This window comes from Rhinolophus sinicus, linkage group LG03, assembly GCF_036562045.2.
Source record: "Rhinolophus sinicus isolate RSC01 linkage group LG03, ASM3656204v1, whole genome shotgun sequence".
Lineage (NCBI taxonomy): Eukaryota > Metazoa > Chordata > Mammalia > Chiroptera > Rhinolophidae > Rhinolophus > Rhinolophus sinicus.
The window spans coordinates 61,091,031-61,113,356 of NC_133753.1; the positions used below are offsets into that span (position 1 = coordinate 61,091,031).

The 22,326-nt window shown below is 40.2% G+C and overlaps 1 protein-coding gene across 2 annotated transcripts; it reads right to left on the reverse strand.

The window, feature by feature from the left end:
• Positions 1 to 3,272: 3,272 nt before the first annotated feature.
• AFG2B (AFG2 AAA ATPase homolog B) lies at positions 3,273 to 20,801 on the reverse strand. Of its 2 annotated transcripts, none has more exons than XR_002139581.2 (8): positions 19,661 to 20,797; positions 18,439 to 18,624; positions 13,767 to 13,925; positions 10,866 to 11,075; positions 9,290 to 9,514; positions 7,795 to 7,925; positions 6,752 to 6,877; positions 3,273 to 5,569 (listed from the first exon to the last, which is right to left on the reverse strand). XR_002139581.2 is itself a non-coding variant. In XM_019756663.2 (8 exons), the coding sequence occupies exons 1-8, from the start codon at positions 20,753 to 20,755 to the stop codon at positions 5,402 to 5,404; spliced, it is 2,268 nt and encodes a 755-aa protein (XP_019612222.2). In that variant the 5' UTR covers positions 20,756 to 20,801; the 3' UTR covers positions 3,273 to 5,401. The 2 variants fall into 2 exon arrangements, 1 of the variants encoding a protein (XP_019612222.2); XM_019756663.2 differs by having other exon boundaries at positions 9,322 to 9,514; positions 19,661 to 20,801.
• Positions 20,802 to 22,326: the final 1,525 nt, after the last annotated feature.

A 22,326-nucleotide genomic window follows, 5' to 3' on the forward strand; every position in this document is an offset into this window, starting at 1 on the left:
CTGTGGGTGCCTCTTCAGCAACGGCTGGCTCCTGCAAGAGGGTAGAACTAAGAACAAGCGGAGCTCTGAAAGCCAAGGCCTGGGTGAAAACCAACACCTCTAAAAGAGGGTCCGGAAAAAGAGCTGCAGAGCCAGGGATTCCTCCGGGAGGCTCCCAGGTGCAGGGAGGTAAATTATAATTAATCCAATCACATTAAAAGCTCCAAAATGTGATGTGCACATATGGAGATAATTAAAATTAAATCGTAAAGTTCCTTTCGGAATAACTCCATTGAAAAAGAGGGTGATGGGTGGGGGGTGGGAGATGAGGGTAAGGGGGATCAAATATGTGGTGATGGAAGGAGAACTGACTCTGGGTGGTGAACACACAATGGGATTTATAGATGATGTAATACAGGATTGTACACCTGAAATCTATGTAATTTTACTAACAATTGTCACCCCAATAAATTTTTAAAAAAGTTATTTTGGATTAAAAAAAAGAAAAAGAGGGTGAGGAGGAACAATAAAAAAGAAACAGATGGAATAGTTTCCAGAATAAGGTCCATCTCTGAGACCTGATCGGCTGGCTTCGTCTTGAGGTCCCCTTTATCTCGCCCCTAAACTAGCAGCCTCGCCTTACACAGAGCATGCCAGTGGCTGAAAAACTAAGGAAGTATGTTAACAATAATTCCATGAAACCGGGGACTGTGTGCCAGACACTGTGCTAGAATCTTCTCAACATTTTTGCAAGGTGAGTATGTTATTTAGGCTCAGAGATGCTCAAGTCAAGTAGCCAGTAAGTGGCAGAGTTGTCAGCAGAACCCAGATTTGTCTGGGACTCATCACCACTGCTCTTGCGGCATCCCGCTCTTAGCTATGGTAATTAAGCCAAGCAAATAAGCTCAGTTATTTAAAAAGTTTTTAAACACAATTATTTAAAACGGAAGCTCAAGCTATGAGTTAACATTAAAAATGGGAACATCTTAAGTTTTTCTGGAAAGGGCCAGACGCAGCTCTGTTTCAACTCCATCTTAGTTCTAGACATGGGCTTTGCATTCAGACAGACCTGATTCAGAGCCCTTGCCTGCCATACTTTATTAGCTGACTGACTTCCAGGAAACTACTTAACCTTATGAGTCTCAGTTTATATAACTGAGGACAAACCTAACTCAGGAGGGAGTTGAAAAATAAGCTTAGAATGTATTAAAGCACACAGCATTCTGCCTTACTTATAATAGGCATTCAATTAAATAGTAATTATTATTTGCAAAAATTTCTTTTATGTAAGGCAGATCATAAATGTAGCTTCTCACCCACTTATTCTGACAAGGGTTCTTACTGTGTAACTCCAGAGCTTTAACTGGAGAATTTTGCCAATTGGTTGGATTAACATCAGATACTTCTGTAGGGAAAATAGAGCCAGTCAGGCTTTCCTCCCTGGGTCAGCTGGTGACCCTGACCAGCGGCCAGTTGTTCCAATAATGGAATGCTGCACAGGCGCCGTCCATCTCAAAGGTGTCTACTGTAAATACTCATGTCAACACCTTGGCTGTGAGCCTCTTTTGTCTCCAACCAGCCATTTTATGAGGGGCTGCTGCTGCTGTGGGCTGATGAGTTATGAGACTGCTGCTGGCTGCCGGTTGTAACCTGAGAATGTCCAGCTGTATGTAGCAGTGAGAAACCCCTGGTTGTGTGCCAGAAAGCCTGTAAATAAAACATGTCTACTTTGCCTTCGGCTCCACACATCTTCTTCCAGCTCCCAAGTCACAGACACCTTGCCCCTAAGTCTAGGATTTACTTTAAAATACTTTAGTTAAAAAACAAATGACGGTCGGCCTGGTGGATCAGACGGTTAGAGCAACTCTGAAGGCTGCCGGTTCGATTCCCACATGGCCCAGTGGGCTCTCAACCACAAGGTTGCCGGTTCAATTCCTCGAGTCCCACAAGGGATGGTGGGCAGAGCTCCCTGCAACTAAGATTGAACATGGCATCTTGAGCTGAGCTGCCTCCCAGATGGCTCAGTTGGTTGGAGTGTGTCCTCTCAACCACAAGGTTGCTGGTTGGACTCCTGCAAAGGATGGTGGGCTGCGCCCCCTGCAACTAGCAACGGCAACTGGACCTGGAGCTGAGCTGCGCCCTCCACAACTAAGACTGATAGGACAACAACTTGAAGCTGAATAGCACCCTCCACAACTAAGATTGAAAGGACAACTTGACTTGGAAAAAAGGCCTGGAAGTACACACTGTTCCCCAATAAAAATAAAAAAAAGTTAAAAAAAAATGAAGCAAATTTAGTGAAATATTATTCAACCGAGATGTTAGATATTCTATTTTTGTTTGAAAATGTTCAGAGAACATAAAAATTCACATATTGTACATGCATAGTTATAATGTGCCCATATAACCTTTAAGGTCTGCTTATTTCTATTGCAGCAATGAGACTTGGACTCAGAAAGCCACTTTCCCCTCTAAGTTAATGCCCAAATTCATTGAACTTGTGGAGATGCAAGGTCAGTATGTAGTCTGGTCTTTCCAAGCATAGCTAGCAGGCACAGCTTCCACCTTTCAAACCTGGCAGCCCCCCAAGGACACTTCACCCTCTGTGGCTGCTCCAAAGCCATAATCCCTTGGGGGAGTTTCCTCTCCCCACCCCAGTTGTCAGAAACTTATAGAACGTTCTCTACCTGCTACAACCCAGGGTTGCACGGACATAGAACCATGACTCTTTGGTTCCCAGTCCAGGAATTTACTTAGATATTAATCAGCCCAGCTCAGGCTTTATAACAAAAAATTTTTATTAAGTATTTTTTGTTGAAATTCTTTCTGCCCATACAGTGGCTGCCACGTTTAGCAAATACTGGATTTGCTAAGTTTTGTCAGGTCTGGGGGTGTAATACTATATTGTTCTATGGCTCAAAAAGAAATTTGAGCTCAATGTATTGGGAAAGCTATTCATACTTCCTAAGTGCTTAGAAGCTGAAGTGTTTTAATTTTTCACCAATTATGAACAGCTTTTGGAAGTTACCCAGAGCCATCCTCAAATCACTTTAAAACTGAGTCAAAGCAACAAATTGGTGGTTACTAGAGGGGAAGTGGGGTGGGGGGAGGATGAAGAGGGTAGAGGGTCAAATATATGGTGACAGAAGGAGACTTCACGTGGTGAGCACACAATAAACAGATATTGTATTATAAAGTTGTACACTTGAAATTTATGTTATTAACCAGTTACCCCAACAAATCTAATAACTAAAAAAATTAATAAATGGAAAAAAAAGACTGAGTCAAAGAAATCCTTGATCTGACTTAATCATTTATTGATTATTTCAATGACAGGAAGCTCATAGCTTTTGTCCTCAGCAGGCTTCCAAAGTTCTGTTGAGAAGTTGTAGTTACAATTTAAAAAGACATTTCCAAATCAAAATTCAGCCTCTAACCAAAGTATGGGTACTACATTTCCAGCCTGACCGCTAGAAACTTTTTCTAGGAAAAAACAAGGGTCCTACAGCTGGAATCTGAGTTAGGGGGTTCAAGCTAGAGTGCCTCAGGCCTAGTAATGGCAAAGGTATAATGCTGCCTTGACCTATAAAATCAACGACTGCTAAGAGAATATGAATGGAAGCTGTCAGAATTCTAATGAGTTTTCTAGGTATTTTCCCTACTAATAAGCGAGGAGTTGGTTTGTTACAATAATTTCAGTTGAATTACATATTATACCTATAAGTAAGGCAGGTCTTTTCCTTAATCCAAAAATAGTGATGTTTTGCTTAATGCTTATTATTAGGTGAGAAAAGTTATACAGTACCATGTCTTATCTATACAAACGTAAGGGACTGGTAGGTTAAATACCCAAGTGTTTTCTTTATGTTTATCTACATTTTCTAGCATTCTAATTACTTTTGTAACGAAGGAAAATAAAAACGTACATATAATTTATCTCCTTAAAAAATACTTATAATTACAAAAGGAAAAATTATAGCTATACAGTGGAGAAAGTGGACAATACCATAAAGTGATCAAAATGAACATGGCCAATAATACAGATATCACAAGCCTTCAGCTTGATCTCTGAGGACATGACAGCACTTACATCTTGCTCCCCTGGTGATGCATAATCTGAATCTATCATGATACGCTATCAGACAAACACTAATCAGGAACCAATTGTTCTATAAAATTAGTCTGTACTTTTCAAAATTGTCAAGGTCAAGAAAGATTCAGGGGGCGGCTGGATGGCTCAGTTGGTTAGAGCACGAGCTCTGAATGACAGGGTTGCCGGTTTGATTCCCACATGGGCTGGTGAGCAGTGCCCTCCACAACTAGATTGAAAGATAACTAGCGGCAGCTGAGCTGCCGGAGAGGCGGCCAGATGGCTCAGTTGGTTGCAGCCCGAGCTCTCAACAACAAGGTTGCTGGTTCAATTCCTGCATGGGATGGTGGGCTGCAACTAGAGCTTGAGAAGGCAACTGGACTTGAAGCTGGGCTGCGCCTTCCACGACTGGATTGAGGGACAGCGACTTGGAGAGGACAGGCCCTGGAGAAACACACTGTTCCCCAATATTCCGCAATAAAAAAAAAAGAATGCTTTAAAAAAAAGAAAGAACAAAAAAGACTGAGGAACTGTTTCAGAGGCTCCTTACTCTTTCCTGTTTCAGAGGAACTGTTAAAAGAGGCTCCTTAGAGTAAGGAGACAGGGCGACTAAATGGAATGTAAGATCTTAGACTGGATTCTGTAATAGGAAAAAAATTACTGTTGGCACAACGGATGAAAATCATGAGACAATTAAAATATTGTATCAATGTTCAATTTCCTGAATTTGATAAATGCACTGTGGTCATATAAGAAAATTAGCTTATTTTTAAGAAATATACACTAAATTATTAAGGGCATAAAGGGACATTAAGTATAACATCTATTCTTAAATATAGGCAGACCTCAGAGCTATGATAGGTTCAGTTCCAGACCACTGTAATAAAGCAAGTATCACAATAAAGCGAACTGGTAGAGGGTCTTACTTTCAATTTGTGAAAAACGCAACAACTGTGAAACACAATAAAGTGAAGCGCAATAAAATGAGGTCCGTCTGTAGTTCAGTATACAGCAAAATATTAAACATTGGTAAATCCAGGTTAAGGGCATATAAGAGTTCTTTGTACTATTCTTGCAACTTTTCTGGAAGTATGAAATTACTTCAAAATAAAGCTTTAAAAAGTAATCAAACAAACAAAACTACCACCCCACTACAAAATCAACACATATACATATACTTTCTTTCTAAGTTATGGTATTTTTTAATAGACCTTTTAGAAATAAGATGAATCTTAGCTCATCAGGTACAGTGTTTTTATTTACAGGAAATAACATGCACACAAACTCTAAAAGTGTGAAGGTGCAATTAATCCTTGAGCAAGTATGTAATTGTTAAATATCCCCTAAGTTAGAAAATCCTTGCTTCTGAAATAAGTTTTTATATAAAGTCAAATCCTTGTGACTTAAGGACGGTTTTACAGTCTTAAGTGATTTTAGAAAGTGCTCTTGTTTCACTGTGGTTGCTTCTAGTCCATTTTCTTGCAGAGCCAGCAAAGCTGCCTATGAGACACAAACAATAGGAAATAATTAATTTGCTTCATTCTTGCTTGATAATATATGGTAATACTTTAAAGCCTGTATACAAAAATCTCAGCCTCACTTCACAGAATTCCAATATTCATGACTCCAAAAACATTAGGCTAAAAAGTTAGTGTTTAAAAGTCCTCTTAATAGACCATCTTTTCTTGTACAGTAAACTCCAGCCTTAAATGGAAAAAAAGAAAAAGCAAATTGCAGAATAATATACACATTATGAGCCCATATATGTATTTTCAAGATGAGAGACTATCTTCCTAACCTCAAAGTAGGAGTTTCTAAACAGAACACAGCGCTGATCATAGAGGAACAGATCAAACATTCACTCTGAAATTCTGTGTAAGTATATACATACACGAAATAGACATACATACATGTATACCAATAGACATGTACAAGGTTGTTCATTCAGCATAATTCATAATAGCAAAAAAGCAGTAACCCAAATGTTCAGGAGAGTGGTTTCCTTTGGGATAGAGAGTGGGAAGGACCAAGGGAAGTTTCTGGGATGTTGAACATTCTTTCTCAACCCAAGTGGTGGTTATACAAGTGTGTTCACTTTACATTAATTCAATAAGCTGTATCCTTATGTTTTATTTTTTTTAAGTTTATAGAAAATGGAAAAACCTACAACAGTTTCTTTTGCCCTCAAAATAAAGTCTAAATGCCGTAAAGTGGCTTAAGGACTTGTGTGGTCTGGCCATTGTCCACCTCTTCAATACTGTCACGTTATTTCTTATTTCCAATCGTCTGCAAATTTTATTCCTTCTGCCTCAAACTCTCCTCTTCCCTCCCTTAGCCTAACTCCCTCATCATCCTCCCAATTTCAGTTTACACACAGCCTCTCTTAGAAAGCCTTCTATGACGCCCACGTCTGGGTTGGTGTTCTTCCTAAGTGCTTCCACAGCACCCTAAAGTTCCCCAAACCACTGCATATTTTCAACTGCCAATTCAGGATTATGATTTGCCTCTCTGCACAACCCCATCAACCTGTAAGCTCTGTAAGGGAAGAGGCCACATCTATCTGTTTCATCTCATGTGGTCCCTGCCACACAGACGTCTTTCAGTGAATACTGCCGAGTGAATATAGATCTGAATAAATGAAGAAATGTTTTGAACCATAGGTTTCTTCACTAATTAACTTACTTCTTTACAGAGGTTTCCAAGATCAGCACCAGAAAAAAAACAGGTTTCTGCTGCTAGCTTTTCTAAAGAAACATCAGGCCCCACTGGCATGTTTTTTGTACAGACTTGCAAAATAGAAAGCCTGCCCTGGAACAAAATAAAAAATGTTTATAATCTTATAACATTTATGTTTGACATAATGCTATATTAAAACATTTCAAGAGTTTCCTATCATATTATAGAGAAAGTATATTTAAGACGCAAACAATAAGAATCACTTCTGAAGAAGTACCAAGAATTAACTCATCAATGGCTCATATGACAATAGTAAAAATAACATCATGATAAAATTTTAATATTTTTTATTTAATTTTTAAAATAGCCAACCACAGATATATCTCTTTAACAGGCATGATGAATCTCTCTTTTGGGTACAAACAGTACCATCAGACATGTTTAAAAGTAAATACAGGAGCTATCAGACACAATTTAAAAATAGACATTTAAAATTTTTTGTTTTTCCTTCAAAACGATAAAAGCCCGAGGAAGGAAAAAAATTCATTCTGTCTTTTACTACTCCTTGCCGTTGGCTCCGGATGTTAAGGGCAAAGAATTCACTGCTTCTTTGGCTGTGAACACATTGTGTAATCTCTATCATCTCAGATTTCTCCATTGTGAAATAAGGATGCTGACCAAGATAATCTCTAAAACTCTTTAACCCCTTTTAATACTTTAGGATTCCTTCATTCTAGTTGCAAAAGTAAGGTAGTTATTTCAGTGAGTTTACTGAGTTGTATTTACTCAACTCAGTAAACTCACTGAAATAACTACCTTACTTTTAGGCTTATGTTTCTCTGAAAACAGGGCCAGAATACTTAGCAAAAGCAGATTGAAATGATTTATGAAGGGCCACCAGGCAAGGGAAGAATGCAGAACCCAGTGTATGACACACACTACGTTCACTCACATCCACTTTGGGATTCAATTCTGCTGGGCTCCTTAGAGCTCAAAAACCGATGTGTTACTACGAATGTCCACACAGAGTAAATGTGTATACTGATTACCTTTTCATCTGGAGGTGGAATATAAATAATCTTATCTAATCTTCCAGGCCGTAACAAGGCATTATCTAACACATCAGGTCTATTTGTTGCCGCAACAATGATGACATTTCGATTAAAAATTTCTTGAAACTCTGAGGGAAAACACACAACACGAAGTATTATCAATAAATCGTTAATTATTAAATATTTTTAAATTAAAAATCATAAGTTCCATTTGTTTTTAAATAGGGATACCTTTTTGGGGACTGAAATGCTTATACCTTGTATCCAGACTACCTTCTCAATATCAAGGTACCCCAGAAAAAAATTAGCAATCAAATAGCTACTTTGTGCACATGGTGAAGGGAGTAGCCAATCATGCAAGACATCTCTCCATGTGAGAACTGATGAAAAGCCTTACTTCACAGCAGAAAACATCTATCTGGTACCTGAGGGCACCTGAGCCCCATTGAAAGATTACAATTTAAATGAATGACTTGAAAAGACAGAAGCACATGACCAGCACGTAGAGATGTATGGCTGTGAAAAGTCGGGGCTCTCATGTGAAAAGTCAGGGCTCTAATGTACTTGAAGAGGGAGATTTACTTCACTTTTTATTTATTTTTCTTTCCTGAGGCAGAAATATGACAATAAACATAAGTTACAGGTATGCAAATCCTGGATGCAGAGAAAAAATATCTAAAAGCAACCAGGACAAGGCCTCACACACTAGGCATTCAAAATTGTTTGTTAAACTGAATAATCATAGTAGTGTTCCAGAAATGTGATCTCTCAAAGCAGTGAGTTCCCCATATCCGCAAGTATTTTTGGCAGAGGCTGGGTAAACACCTCTCAATGCTGTAGAAGGAATTTCTGCATTATGAGGAGATTTGATTAGAGAACTTCATGGGTCCTTTCAAATTCTAGTGGTATATGTTCCTAAGGAGTTATAAGAGTCTCCTTCCATGGAACAATTTTAAAATTGGGAAATAACTAATAACAAGAAATTTAAAAAAAATATTATCTGTCAGGGATTATTTAAGAATACCAAACTCTATCTGAAGACTCAGAAAAGAGGAAGGGACTGCCAAAGGTCATTTTAACTTCGTTATAACCAAGGAAACCCATTCCTCAACGAAACTAGAAGTTTTCAGTTACTAAAATTACTGGAAATAATGTTTTGTTTAACATAAAAAATTTTAGAAAGGGATGAACACTAGTTTTTCATGATATAGAAATATAAAGAAATTCCCCTCCTCATTAGCAATATGTAAAGTTGTATTTCTAAATCTTAGGATATATAAAATTCACATTCACATATAGCTAAGATATTAGAAAATTTACCTCTTCTTTCCCAGCTAAATCACAATTTCATCAGCTTTGTAAAAATCCTATCAGTCAAATTGAAATGAATATAATTCTTTCTATGAGATGAATCCAGCACAGAAAAAGCGAATGTAGATGCATTCTATTTAATGTTGACCTGGATTTTGGGTGTATGCTGGCTAATAAATACCTCTTCATTTTTTTTCAGCTCCTTGTATTTACCCTGTTGATCTGATTTACTTCCTCTTCTCTCTATAGTCTTCAGTCCAACACCATCTAATTCGTTCAGGAGAACAGAAAGAACACGCTCTTGAACATTACATCCCGTTTTGCTGAGTGACCGTGAGCCCAAGATTGAATCAATTTCATCCAAAAACACAATTGCTGGAGTATTTGCTCTTGCTTGTCGAAAGACCTTTCATTAGGAAAATAAAAATATAAAAAGCTATATATTATGCCTTATTCATGTGAATGTATGTTTTCCACATTACTATTTATAATTTTGAAAATGTGAAAAGAAAAATGTCTAAATGTCTAAGAATTGAGAAATAAATAAAACAAGGAACAATGGAGTATTATGTAGGGGTTAAAAATCATATTTTCAAAGACTATTTAATATTATAGAATTTACTTTTTTTTAAGATTTTATTGAGGAAGGGGAACAGGACTTTATTGGGGAACAGTGTGTACTTCCAGGACTTTTTTCCAAGTCAAGTTGTTGTCCTTTCAATCTTAGTTGTGGAGGGTGCCGTTCAGCTTCAAGTTGTTGTCCTATCAGTCTTAGTTGTGGAGGGCGCCTCAGTTCCAGGTCCAGTTGCCATTGCTAGTTGCAGGGGGCACAGCCCACCATCCCTTGCGGGAGTCGAAACCGGCAACCTTGTGGTTGAGAGAACGTGCTCCAACCAACTGAGCCATCCGGGAGCTCAGCGGCAGCTCAGCTCAAGGTGCTGTGTTCAATCTTAGTTGCAGGGGGTGGAGCCCACCATCCCTTGTGGGACTCGAGGAGTTGAACCAACAACCTTCTGGTTGAGAGCCCACTGGCCCATGTGGGAATCGAACCAGCAGCTTTCGGAGTTAGGAGCATGGAGCTCTAACCGCCTGAGCCACCGGGCCGGCCCCCAATATTATATAATTTTTAAAGTGATAATGTTAAGTTAGAAAAAAATCACGATGAAGATGTATCTCCTGGGCCGGCCCAGTGGCTCAGGAGGTTGGAGCTCCGTGCTCCTAACTCCGAAGGCTGCCAGTTCGATTCCCATATGGGCCAGTGGGCTCTCAACCACAAGGTTGCGGGTTCAACTCCTCGAGTCCCACAAGGGATGGTGGGCTGCGCCCCCTGCAACTAAGACTGAAAAGACAACAACTTGAAGCTGAACGGCGCCCTCCACAACTAAGATTGAAAGGAAAGTAACTTGACTTGGAAAAAGTCCTGGAAGTACACACTGTTCCCCAATAAAGTCCTGTTCCCCTTCCCCAATAAAATCTTAGAAGAAAACGAAAAAGATATAACTCCTGCCCAAGGAAATAGACAAAAGAAATTCACCAAAATGTTAACATTCACCAAAATGTTAATGTAGGGTAGAGGAATTATGCAGGATTTATTTACATTTTTCTATATTTTCTAAATTTTCTATAAACAAATACGTATAACTTTCTAATAAAAAAAAGCCAGTTACATTTTTAAAAATAACATTTATCCTTAAGGCATGAAATGAAAATGCAAAAGTAAACTTAACTATGGGAGGGGGGGGAATAAACAGACAAACCTGAGACAAGACTTTTTCTGAATCTCCAACAAAAGGTGAAAAGAGATCAGCTCCATTCACTGAAACAAAAGAGCAACGACAGCTTGTGGCCAGGGCCCTCACCAGGGTAGTTTTAGCACATCCAGGAGGACCATACAGGAGAATTCCCTTTGGTTGTGTCAGGCCCATCCTAACAAATTCCCGAGGGAATTTCAGAGGCCATTCAATGCTCTGTAAGTACACAAAAAGAGACAACTATTTTAGTACCACAATAAAACATTGAATAATTCAATAAATTCATGTGTTCCTTCAACAATTCTCAGGTACCTGTTATGAACTGGAAATGCAGTCCATTCTCCACACAGCAGCCAGCCATCTTATAACCTAAGTCAGGTCACATTCACTTCCTGCTTAAAATCCTTCAATTACTTCCATCAGAATTAGGATGAATTCCAAATCCAAAACCCTTACTTACCACTGCTTACAAGGCCTTACATAACCTGACTATTGCCCAAATACCCCAGTCCATTCCCATCTCGATGCCTTTTCCTGCTGTTCTCTCTGCCTGAACACTCCCTCACGAGTTTGTGTGGCTCCCCTCATCATTCGGGTCTCAGCTCAAATGTCATTTCCTCAGAGAGCTCTTCCCTAACAACTCTAATTAAAGCAGATCCTCCTCCTCCTAGGCACTCTACGTTACTCCCTGCCCATCTTTTTATTCTCAGAGCACTTACCCATTCGCTATATGGAATTATTATTTTTCCATGTAGGGTTTGTCATTCTGCTCCTGCTAGAACGTAAGCCAAGTTCACCTCTAAATCCCCAGCACCTAGAATAGTACCTTCACAAAGTAGGCACTCAAAAAAAGTTAATTGAATAGTAAATAAGTCTTCACCACCCCTGAGGTAGTTTTATTATGATAATTTTGCAGATGTTGAAACTCAGGCTTAGAAAAGTTAGGTAACTTCCCCAAGTCTTATTCCCGTGAGGAAGCAGAACTAAGACTGACCCCAAGGCAGTGTAGATCAAGGGCTCAAGTTCCCAACTATTGATATGCTGTCACTCACAAAACAGGGATAAGACAAGACCTCTGCACCTAGGGAACTCATATTTTAGTTGGGAAGACAGGCTTGTAAACTAACAACCAGGCCAGAGGAGGGCATTCCACAGACAGGGAACGATATATACAGAGACACATGAAACCGTCTAATTCGTTCTGCCAACAGTAAGAAAGAACAGAGGGGAGGATGGGGAAAGCAAGCAGCAATGAACTTGAAGTGGAGGGAGGAGTCAGATCACAATGGGCCTTGAACATTTTAGGCAACATGGAGGAAGCAGTATGGACAACGGACTAGAAAGAAATGAAACTGGAAACAGGGAGACTGGAAGCAATTAGAAGTCTCTTGCAATGATTGAGACTGCAAAAGTAATAAGGCTGGATGTGTCACAGGCAGTGGCAATGATGTGGAAAGGATAGATCTGAAACATAAAATATAACTAACTGTATTTTACACAGGGACTAGTTCTATTAGGTTGGTGCAAAAGTAACTGTGGTTTAAAAGGTTAAAAATAATTGCAAAAACAACAATTACTTTTGCACCAACTTAATAAATCCAGAGGGGATATTAACATGCACAAATGACATGACCCCACGAATTTAGAGGAGAGGTTTCTGACTTAGGGTATGGGGTAGCTGGCTATACTCACTTGACATAGGGAATCTAGCTGTGGGGTTGGAACTGATTAGCTGAACGTTGAGATCCCTGGAAGTAGTCCACTAGGCAGGCAGCTAGTTAGCTCTGATGATCATTAGAGCTATCTGAGCTGGATATAAAGATTTTGAGTTAACCAGTTTCAGGGGACAGATGAAGCCTTGGACTCTGAGATCATGGACTCACTCACAGAATGTAAAAAGAAGACGCCCAGCAGCTTGGAACACTAACATTTAAGATACAGGAGAGGAGTGTTCAGAAAGGCAGGAGAGCTTAACATCTCAAAGTTAAAGTGTTTCCAATAGGAAGGTGTGGCTAATCTCTCACGAGTTTTGTGAAGATTAAATGAAGACAATGCATGTAGAAAATTAGGGCATATTATAAATGGGCTTATCCATGCACACAGGAAGGCCAGGGTTCACTGTAGATATAGCTCCTGGTTAAGGTGAATAAATTACAATGGATACTCATAAATCAGTCTTTTGTGTGTGTGGTTAGAGAAACCTAGTTCCTTATGGCAGGATCACCCAAAGGTAAACTGGCAAAATCAATTTCTGAAACGGCAATGCAGGCAAGAGGATCTGGGGAGCTGTGTTCCCCAATATCCACTAGCCATCAAGTAGCCATCCAGACCATACTGACTGTTTAGTATAATGTTGTGCTTTTACCAGTCCCGGGACAAACAAAGGCCCACCACCTGTACTTGTACAGCACCTGAACTAAGAATCATTTTTACATTTTTAAATGCTAAAAAAAAAGTCAAAAGAGTAATATTTTATCACGTGAAAATTACATGACTTCAGTGTCCATCAAGTTTCAAAAGAATACAAGTACTTGTTCCATATTGTCTGTGGCTGCTTTCATGCTATGACAGCAGAGGAAAGTGGCTGCAAGAGAGACTATACGGCCTACAAAGCCTAAAACATTTACTATCTGGCCCTTTTTAGAAGTTTGCTGACCCTTGTTCTAGATTATAAACTCTCTAAAGCAAAAGGAAAACAAAAAGGGTTGAGATAGGAAAGTATGAAAAATAGTATGATGTCTATAGAAGTCCAATTAAGTAAGGACTGAAAAGTAATCACTGGATTTAGATGTTAGGATCGAATTAGTGATGGCAGCAAGAGCAGTTGTGGTGTAGCTTGTTTTCAACATAAATGCATTACACTTGACCTGTAATATTCTACTGGCTTAAGCAGATTCTCTATCTCACCTGTTTTAACTTCAGTTTTACATCTTCAAGGCCACCAATCTGCTCCCAGCCAACAGGCTTGATGTCCATCAGTCCAATGACACTTCGAAAGGATGAAGGTTGAATCTTTTTAAAAGCTTCAAGGAAGTCTGTTTCATCAATCATCGGAGTGTCCTGGTTCTGAAAAAACACACCCAAAAAAGCAAACACAACCCAAAAATGAGGTGGGACTTTTTTGTGATACATAAGCACAATGACTTTTTTAGCAATCCTCTTTTGAATTTGTAAATCTAGTTTGTTATTATAAAGAAATTTATATACATGGTACAAAAAATTAAATCTCTCCCCCAACCCCAACATTCATCCTCAGAGGACGTCAAAAGTTTCCTATGTATTCATTCTCCCAATGTTTTATAATAATAAGCATGTGTGCCTTTCAAACAGATACACAAATGAGAGCATACTGTACATATTAACTTGTACTTTTTCCCACTTATCTTAGAAATCTTTTCATGTCAACTAATACAGCTCTACCTCACTCATTCTGACAATGCATAACACACTACCCAGTGAGTGTACCATAATTTAACTACATCCTACTATTGAACATTAGGTTGTTGCCAGGTTTTTGCTATTAAAAACAAAGCTGAAACAACTGAAAGTGCTTGCGCACATGTCAAGTATTTTATATAATAATGTCCTCGAAGTAGAATTACAGGGTTTAAGAGTATGCACATTTACAGTTGTGACAGCTATTATCAAAATGTCCTAAAATCTGCACCAATAATATGAAGCTGCTGTTGTTCCCCCAACCTCTCTAACATTGGACATTACCAAACTTTTAGACTTCTGCCACTGTGACAGAGGAAATGGTGCTCACTATTGTGTTGATAAAATTTCTTCAATCAAGAGTGATATAGAGGGAATAAAGGAATTAGAAAATCACCTTTTTTGCAACCATCATAGTAAAGCTGTTTTGAGCAAGAATCCTCAATGAATGCTAATCTATGGGAGCGAAAGTTTGACAAAGAGCAGGATATCTGCATGATCTCAAGAAGCCTCCTCATGGGCTTAGTAGCTGCAAAGGAAAAAATAGCAGCTTTACAGTGGAGAGAAACTAGACAAAACCTTGACTGGCTGATCAGGGCAGTCATCAATTAGGGGCATCACCACTGAGGAACAGTGAACATCTTATGTCACCACATGTGAGACCCTAAGGACACACTATCACTTATGTAGTACTCCCAACAGGCATGCTTCACCTGAATCTGTAAAGAAACATTAGACAAACCCAAATTGAGAGGCATTCTATAAAATCACTGATCTGCATCTTTAAAAAATGACAATGTCAAATGTCTCACACCCTGCTCCACCCCCCAAAAAAGGCCACAGAAGTGTTCAAGATTAAATGAAACTAAAAACTAAGTGTAATACATCACCCTGGATTAGATCCTGTACTGGAGGGAAAAAAATGCTAAAAAGATTGAGACTATTACCAAAATCAGAACATGGACTGTCATACTGACAACATTTTGTATCAGTGTAAAATTTCCTGAATATGACTATACCTAACCATATTGTGGTCATGCACAAGAACATCCTTATTCTTAGGAAATAGACATTAAAATATTAAGGGATAATGGGTTATGATGTATGCAACCCATCATCAAATGATTCAGAAAAAATAATGTGTATACAGAGAGAGAGAGAGAGAGAAAGAGAGAAACGATAAAGCTAATTAGGCAAAATATTAAAAATTGGTGAATCTGGATAAAAGATTTAGCAGGAGTTCTCTATCTTGCAACTCTTCCTGAAGTTTTAGTTATTTCAAAATAGAAAGTTTAAAAAAAAGAACTGAAAGAGACTAATCTTTAAAGAGAGTAAATGTGGGGCTACCAGCTGGCTCAGTTGGTTAGAGCACAGTGCTCATAACACCCAGGTCACCAATTCGATTCCCACAAGGGCCAGTGAGCTGCGCCCTCCACAACTAAATTGAAAAAAAAACCACCAACTTGATTTGGAGCTGAGCTGAGCCCTCCACAACTAAATTGAAAACAATGACTTGACTTGGAGCTGATAGGTACTGGAAAAACACACTGTTCCCCCAATATTCCCCAAAAAAAATTAAAAAAAAAAAAAGGACAGTAAAAGTGAGAATTTTTCATGTTTATTGGCTGTCTGTAATGCTTTTAATGCCAAATACCTGTTCATACCTTATTATCCATTTTCTCTTTTATTGTTGGTCTTTTCTTATTGATATGTGAGAATTCTTTCTGTATCAAGGTAAGTGGTCTTTTTGTCATGGGCTAAACGTCTTTTTCCCAGTCTGTCTCATGTCTTATCTTTGCTCTTAGTTATTGTGTTGCCATCCCAAAATGGTCAAATTAGTAAATTATTTCCTTTTTGGCTATTAGGTTTTATGTCATGCTAAAAAAGGCAGTATTCATGCTAAGATTATATTTTGGAGAATGCTTCCTGCAATGTCCTTAATCATTCTAGTGAAGCAGGTTTTTTGTTACAGTTACAAACTTATATTTCTGTTTGTAATATCTGTGTTATATTTAAGTATTTGACCTCTTATATCAAATTCTAAACATTTAGTTGTCCCCAAATTCCTATTTTCAGTAACAAACTATTTTATCCCATTTATATAAGATTATATAAGTGAATATGTGTGTATATATAGAGCTATTCTGAACAGCATTTGTAAAAAACATTAATAATTATAATCTCTAGGAGATGACATTTCAGGCAATTATTACTTTTTTATAATTTTTTTTATCTTGTTTAATTTCTCACAGAGAACACTATCAATTTTTTATATAGCTTTTTTGTTTGTTTTACTGGCTAACAGATGTTGGGTAACTGAATACTAATTAATTTTTAGGTAACACCTACTAACATCTGAAAATCCCATTTATATTTCAAGATCACTGTGTGTATATTATTTCACTTGATTCTCATAATCCTCTCAGGCAGATAAAATTCTTTCCCCTCTGTGCGTATATGTGTATGTGTTAAACTACATTTCTCATTCTTTAACAGGAATATTTCACGAAAAGTTGAACAAACTTTAATGTGTCCTTGTCTGCCCTGGCACAGAGAGAGGCAGCAGCAGCCCCTCAGCTGCCTAGACGGGAAAAGAAAAAAAGATGGAGCCAGTACCTCTCCAGATGCCTCTGTCCCTTCTTCCTTTTTGCCTTTCTTCCACTTCCTTCCCCTGGTTGTTTATGAACTCAGCCATCACCTGTGGTAACTATGCCTGGGCAGGCCCCTCCTCAAGTAGCAGTGGGCTCCACCCTAGGATGGCAGCAACTGGCTGGTCCACCTAAGCCAAAATGCTTAAGATCAAACATGGAACTTCAAAGCAGAGGGAATCCTAAATGTAAATCTCCTTTCCCGTTCCCTGGTACTCTCTTCATCCCCTCGAAAGGCATATATTCTCACACCTTTATACATGGGACTTATCATTAAATCTTCAAGCAGTTTTGATTCTAAACCCAGAAGATGAGGACTTAATAAGTTCATTATAACTCCTTCCCCATATTCAGTGTAAGAGTAAAAATAAAAGAAAATGAGGAAGGATACAAATTATCTAGGTAAAAACGTTTTCAAATATTAGGATAAGTCATCCTTTTATAGTTTCAACAAACTTAAAGCTGGGTTTTAAAAATTATAAGCTCAAAGGACAATTTTAATGTTACAACAGATTAAAAACTTTGTCCCAGAATCCACAGCATGCTGAAATTAATTTTTTTCTGAAAGGGTTTAGAAATTCAGGGTTACTTATTACATACAAAGTGAACAGATTTTCCAATCCATAGTATTGAAAACTATTATATTTAAGTTAATATCCTACATATTTTTAAGAAAGGTACTCATGAATTAAAGATTTGATTGTCAAAGCCAAATTTCAATAAAATTCCTGGCACCCAATCTTTCCCTGAGTTAGAAAAGGTTATTTTCCCCTATAAGATACTTATTAATAACAAAGCAAAACAGTATCTTGACAATGGAGAAATCTCAGAGATACCACCTTATCCAAGAAATCAAAGTTAAATTCAAAGTAGAGATATAATTTGCTATCTAATAGATGCAATAAGAACATAGTATCATTTCTGTGATATGCGATTTGCATTTCTGTGAAATGCAAAACCTGAATCAAATTATGAGGAAACATTAGTCAAACTCAAACTGGGGATTACTCTACAGAATAACTGACCTGTACTCTTAAAAAGTTAGTCATAAAAAAAGACTGAAGAATAGTTCTAAATTAAAGATTAAGAAATCATGACAACTAAATGCAGTGTGTAATCCTGAATTAAAAATAATTGTTTTCCTTTTTAAATTTTTGTGCTAAAGGAAGTTAGTGGGATGAATGGTGAAATTTGGATAGGTCTACATAGATTAGGTAAAAGTATTGTGTCAGTGTTAATTTCCTCATCTTAATAATTGTACTGTGGTTAAAGTCCTTGTGTTTAGGAAATATACACTTAAGTTTCAAGGCTAAAGGGGTATCATGGCTGCAGTATATTCTCAAATGTTTCAGATGTAAAAATATATGTAAAAAGCAGTTGTGGAAGGTATCTGAAGTTCCAAGAAAAAGTACTTACCACTTTTTTTAATCCCCCAAATTAATTTGTTACATTAATAAAAAAATTAACGTCCATGGTCATAAATCAATGTTTCCTACCTTCTCACTATGAAGCAGAGCGTGCATGGCAGCCTCCCTACAGAGTGCAGTCAGGTCTGCGCCAACATAGCCAACTGTCATTTCTGCAAGGAGGCTCAAATCAACTTGACTGGAGATGGGCATCTTTGAGGTGATCACTTGTAGAATCTCCTTTCTCTGTTTAAGTGTGGGAGTTCCAATGACAACCTATATACAGAGAGAAAAAAAGAAAAATTGAAGTTTACAGTTTAAAATATTTTTTATCTTCACAAAAGTGTAATAATTTAGTGAGCATATCTGGAACTATTATTATGTACTCTTAAGCATAATTTAAGATTCTAAATATATGAAAATCCTAATTTTCCAGAAGAGTAACAATGGCTAAAAAGCTACACAGTGAAAATTACATGTCATTTAACAATTTTTTGTTATTTTTTTGCTACTGTACCAAGTTCTAGGAGCCAAGGATACAACAGTAAACCAGACAGTCTAGGTCCCGGTTCTCATGGAGCTTATTCAGGAGAGTGGTACTAGACAGTGCAAGGAAGAAATTCACTCAAATTCAGAACAGATTAAGCCAAGTGTGCAATTATCATCTGTTCCTTTAGAATCTTACCACAAAGTCCAAACATTACTTAAATTAACAGTGGTTAATTTAAATTCAAACTATTTAACAGAAATCAATTTAGGACTGAAGCTTATAAAATAGGACAGCTTGTAATACTCAACCTTCCTGGCAACTCAGGGAGCTATTGTGGGTACTTTCTCAGCTGTGGGACAGGATGCTGGCATCCTGACAAGGAATGAACAAATCCAGATAAGTTAATGTCTGCTCTGATTTACTTCTTCCCTGCCTTCACCCTTTTATTTTAACACACTTACATATCTCTAAGCTATCTTTCCACTTTAAATTCTCACTCCAAATTCCTAAGAGTTTAACACGCTTGTAGCAGACCTAGTTCCCTTAAAAATTAACGTTAGTGATTATAGTACTCATCTTCAGGACCTGCACAACAAAACTAATCCCTAACGGCCACCTTGCTTGTCAGAACAATTTGACTCTGGGGAAAAACGGATCCTGGCTAACAGATGATGCCCGGACAGAGCGTTCTCCGCATTACAGAGTCCCACTCCAGCCTCGCGGAATTCCAAACCTCAATGGCAAACGCCTCGGGGAAGCCGACCAGGGCCACAGGAGGCCGAGGTTCCCGGGACAATGGGCTACCTGGCCTGGCCTATTTACCTCTCGGTCAAATCTCCCAGGTCTGCGCAGCGCTGGGTCTAGCGCGTCTGGCCGGTTGGTGGATCCTACAACCACCACCTCGCGGTCCCCACTGATGCCGTCTAGCAGCGTCAACACCTGGGCCACCACGCGGCTCTCGGGGGCTTGGTGTGGGCCGCCCCGCCGGGGACACAGGGCATCCACCTCGTCCAGGAAGAGGAGGGTGGGCCCACGGCTGGCCAGCTCCCGCGCGCGCTGAAAGACGCGCCGCACGTTCTCCTCGGTCTCCCCGGGCCGGCTGCCTTGCAGCGCCGGGGCGCTCACGGCCAGCAGCTCCGCGCCCGCCTCCCGGACCACCGCCCGCACTAGCTGGGTCTTGCCTACCCCGGGGGGGCCCGCCAGGAGCACCCCGCGGGGCACGGCTAGCCCCAGCGCGGCCACGGTGCGGGGGTAGCGGAGTGGCAGGCAGAGGAGCTCCCGCAGCGAGTCCGCCACCTCGGAAAGGCCCCCCAAGGGCACCTCCGGCTGCGGCTGAGCTTCCGACGGAGGCACCCCGCTGAGTCCGATGCTGGTATGAGGGGTGACCAGCCCGGCCGGATCTGGGACGGGCACTCCGCTGACGATGTGCAGGGCGGCCACCGGGCCGGGGGCGTCCGGCGGAGCGACCACCACGTGGCCCCGGGAGACCGGTCGGTTCCTCAGCAGCTCCTGCGCTGCCTCCAGCACCACGGCTGGATTCGGGGCACCGGGCGCGCCCACCGGCTCCCGCAACTCCGGCCACACGGTGAGGCGCCGAAGGGGCGGGCAGGGCACCAGGCGGAGGCGGCTCAGGCTGAGATTCCCCCTGGACCCCGGCGCCCCCACTGCCGCCCCCGGGCTCGCGCACAGTGGGTCCAGTTGCAGAAAGCCGTCCGCTCCATCCCGCCGCGGCCAGGCGATGCAGAGGCAGGAGCCGCCCTCAGGCAGCGAGATCTCCACCGCCGAGCCCAAGTGCGCACCCAAGGCTTGGAAGGCTGCCGGGCCCAGGCGACAGCGCTGGGTGCCCCGGTCCCTAGCGTCTAAGGGTAGGAGCTTTAAGAGCGGCCCTTCGGGAAAGGGGATTGAGTCCGGAGTCATTGCACATGGAGACACCGAGGACGAGGAAAGTGGGGTTAGGAATTCCACCCGAGCCGGAAAGGCGGGTACACCTAGCGCCTCGGCCGGAAGCGGGTAACGCGCATGCGCCGGGAAAGACATGAGTCCCTGCAGGAGGCCAAAAGAGCCAATCGGAAAGTTAGATGATGCTCCCGCCCAGAGCTCCAGTTTGCTGTGGCGTTTCGGGTTTGATGAAATCCACTCGCTGATGCCAGATCTTTACGGACAAAGTGTCTGTGAGGCAGCATAAGCTAACTTCACTAGGTCTAATGACTTTGGTGGTTTGGAGAATCAACAGCTTAACATATTCTTTCCCTGGCTCGGACTCGAGCATCACCACCTGCGCTTTTGGAACGTCAGCCTAGAGACTGTTTTGTGAAGAAACCTCTGCTGTCCGCATGGACACAGTATTTTAAAGTGCGCTGTTGCTAATGTCTTAGGTTGACTTGTAGTAGCTAAGAAATACAGTCTTGGCGCCTTCGATAACCTGGGATCCAACCTGTTTGGAAGGTCCAGGCATGCCGTCGTATAGAAAAGCACCAGCATGGCAAGAAGCACCGAGTAGAATTTTAAATCCCCTGACGAGGGGAAAGAATGAAAACCAGGCCATCTTAAACGTATCTGTGGCACATCAATACGTTCTGTTCAGATTCCTGATTTACTCCTTTTAATGTTCTTTGACAACAACTTAATCATAGCCGCTTCTGTTCATGTGATAAGGGCTTATCGTCTATTTGGGTCACAGCCGTACTAAGTTCTGTATTAGAGGTGATCTTGTCCACCATAAACTGCCTGCTATTCTCTTTGCACCTCTCCTCTCTCCCACAGGGAATTTCTCTTACTTTTCTATAAGCGGGAATACATGTCCTATCCTTTTTAATTCTGCTCATCAAAAAGACCTACAGCTATTCAAAGTAAAATATATATACATATGCCTTGTTTTTATCCTACTCACATCTTTGTACCTCTATTTTTCCCACGTTCACTGCAACCCAAATTTATGAGATTACAAGATTGAGAATGCAAACAGAGTGCTTAAGTCACTGGGGCTTGTTGTTTTTCCCCCCTACTTATGCAAATATAGTAGACCCTTGAACAACGCACACCCCCAGTCAAAAACCTGCCTATAACTTTTGACTCCCCCAAAACTGAACTACTAATAGCCTATGGTTGGTGGGGAAACTTAATAATGACATAAACACTGAACACATATTTTGTATGTTGTATGTATTATACTGTTTGTATACTGTATGTATTATACTGTTTGTAGTATACTGTTTTTATACTGTACCTTTACAATAAAGTAAGCTAAAGAAAATAAAATGTTATTAGGAAAATATATTTACAGTATAGCATGTAATTATTGAAAAACTTCACCATATAAGTGGACTGAGGCAGTTCAAATCCATGTTGTTCAAGGGTCAACTGTAATCAATTGCTGACTCTGCAGCAATGTCTTCTCAGTAAAAAGAACTGTCAGATCTGGGATCTTGAGACTAATGCCAGTTCCTGACCTCACTCTACCCAAACCTCAGGGCAAACACTGTGACTGA

Coding starts and splice junctions, on each gene's coding strand:
- AFG2B (XM_019756663.2), bottom strand. CDS start 20,755: ATGACTCCGGACTCAATCCCCTTTCCCGAAGGGCCGCTCTTAAAGCTC. Junction 7,926..9,321: donor AAGTAAATCAGATCAACAGG/GTAAATACAAGG, acceptor GTTTTCCCTCAG/AGTTTCAAGAAATTTTTAAT. Junction 6,878..7,794: donor TTCCACCTCCAGATGAAAAG/GTAATCAGTATA, acceptor ATTTTGTTCCAG/GGCAGGCTTTCTATTTTGCA.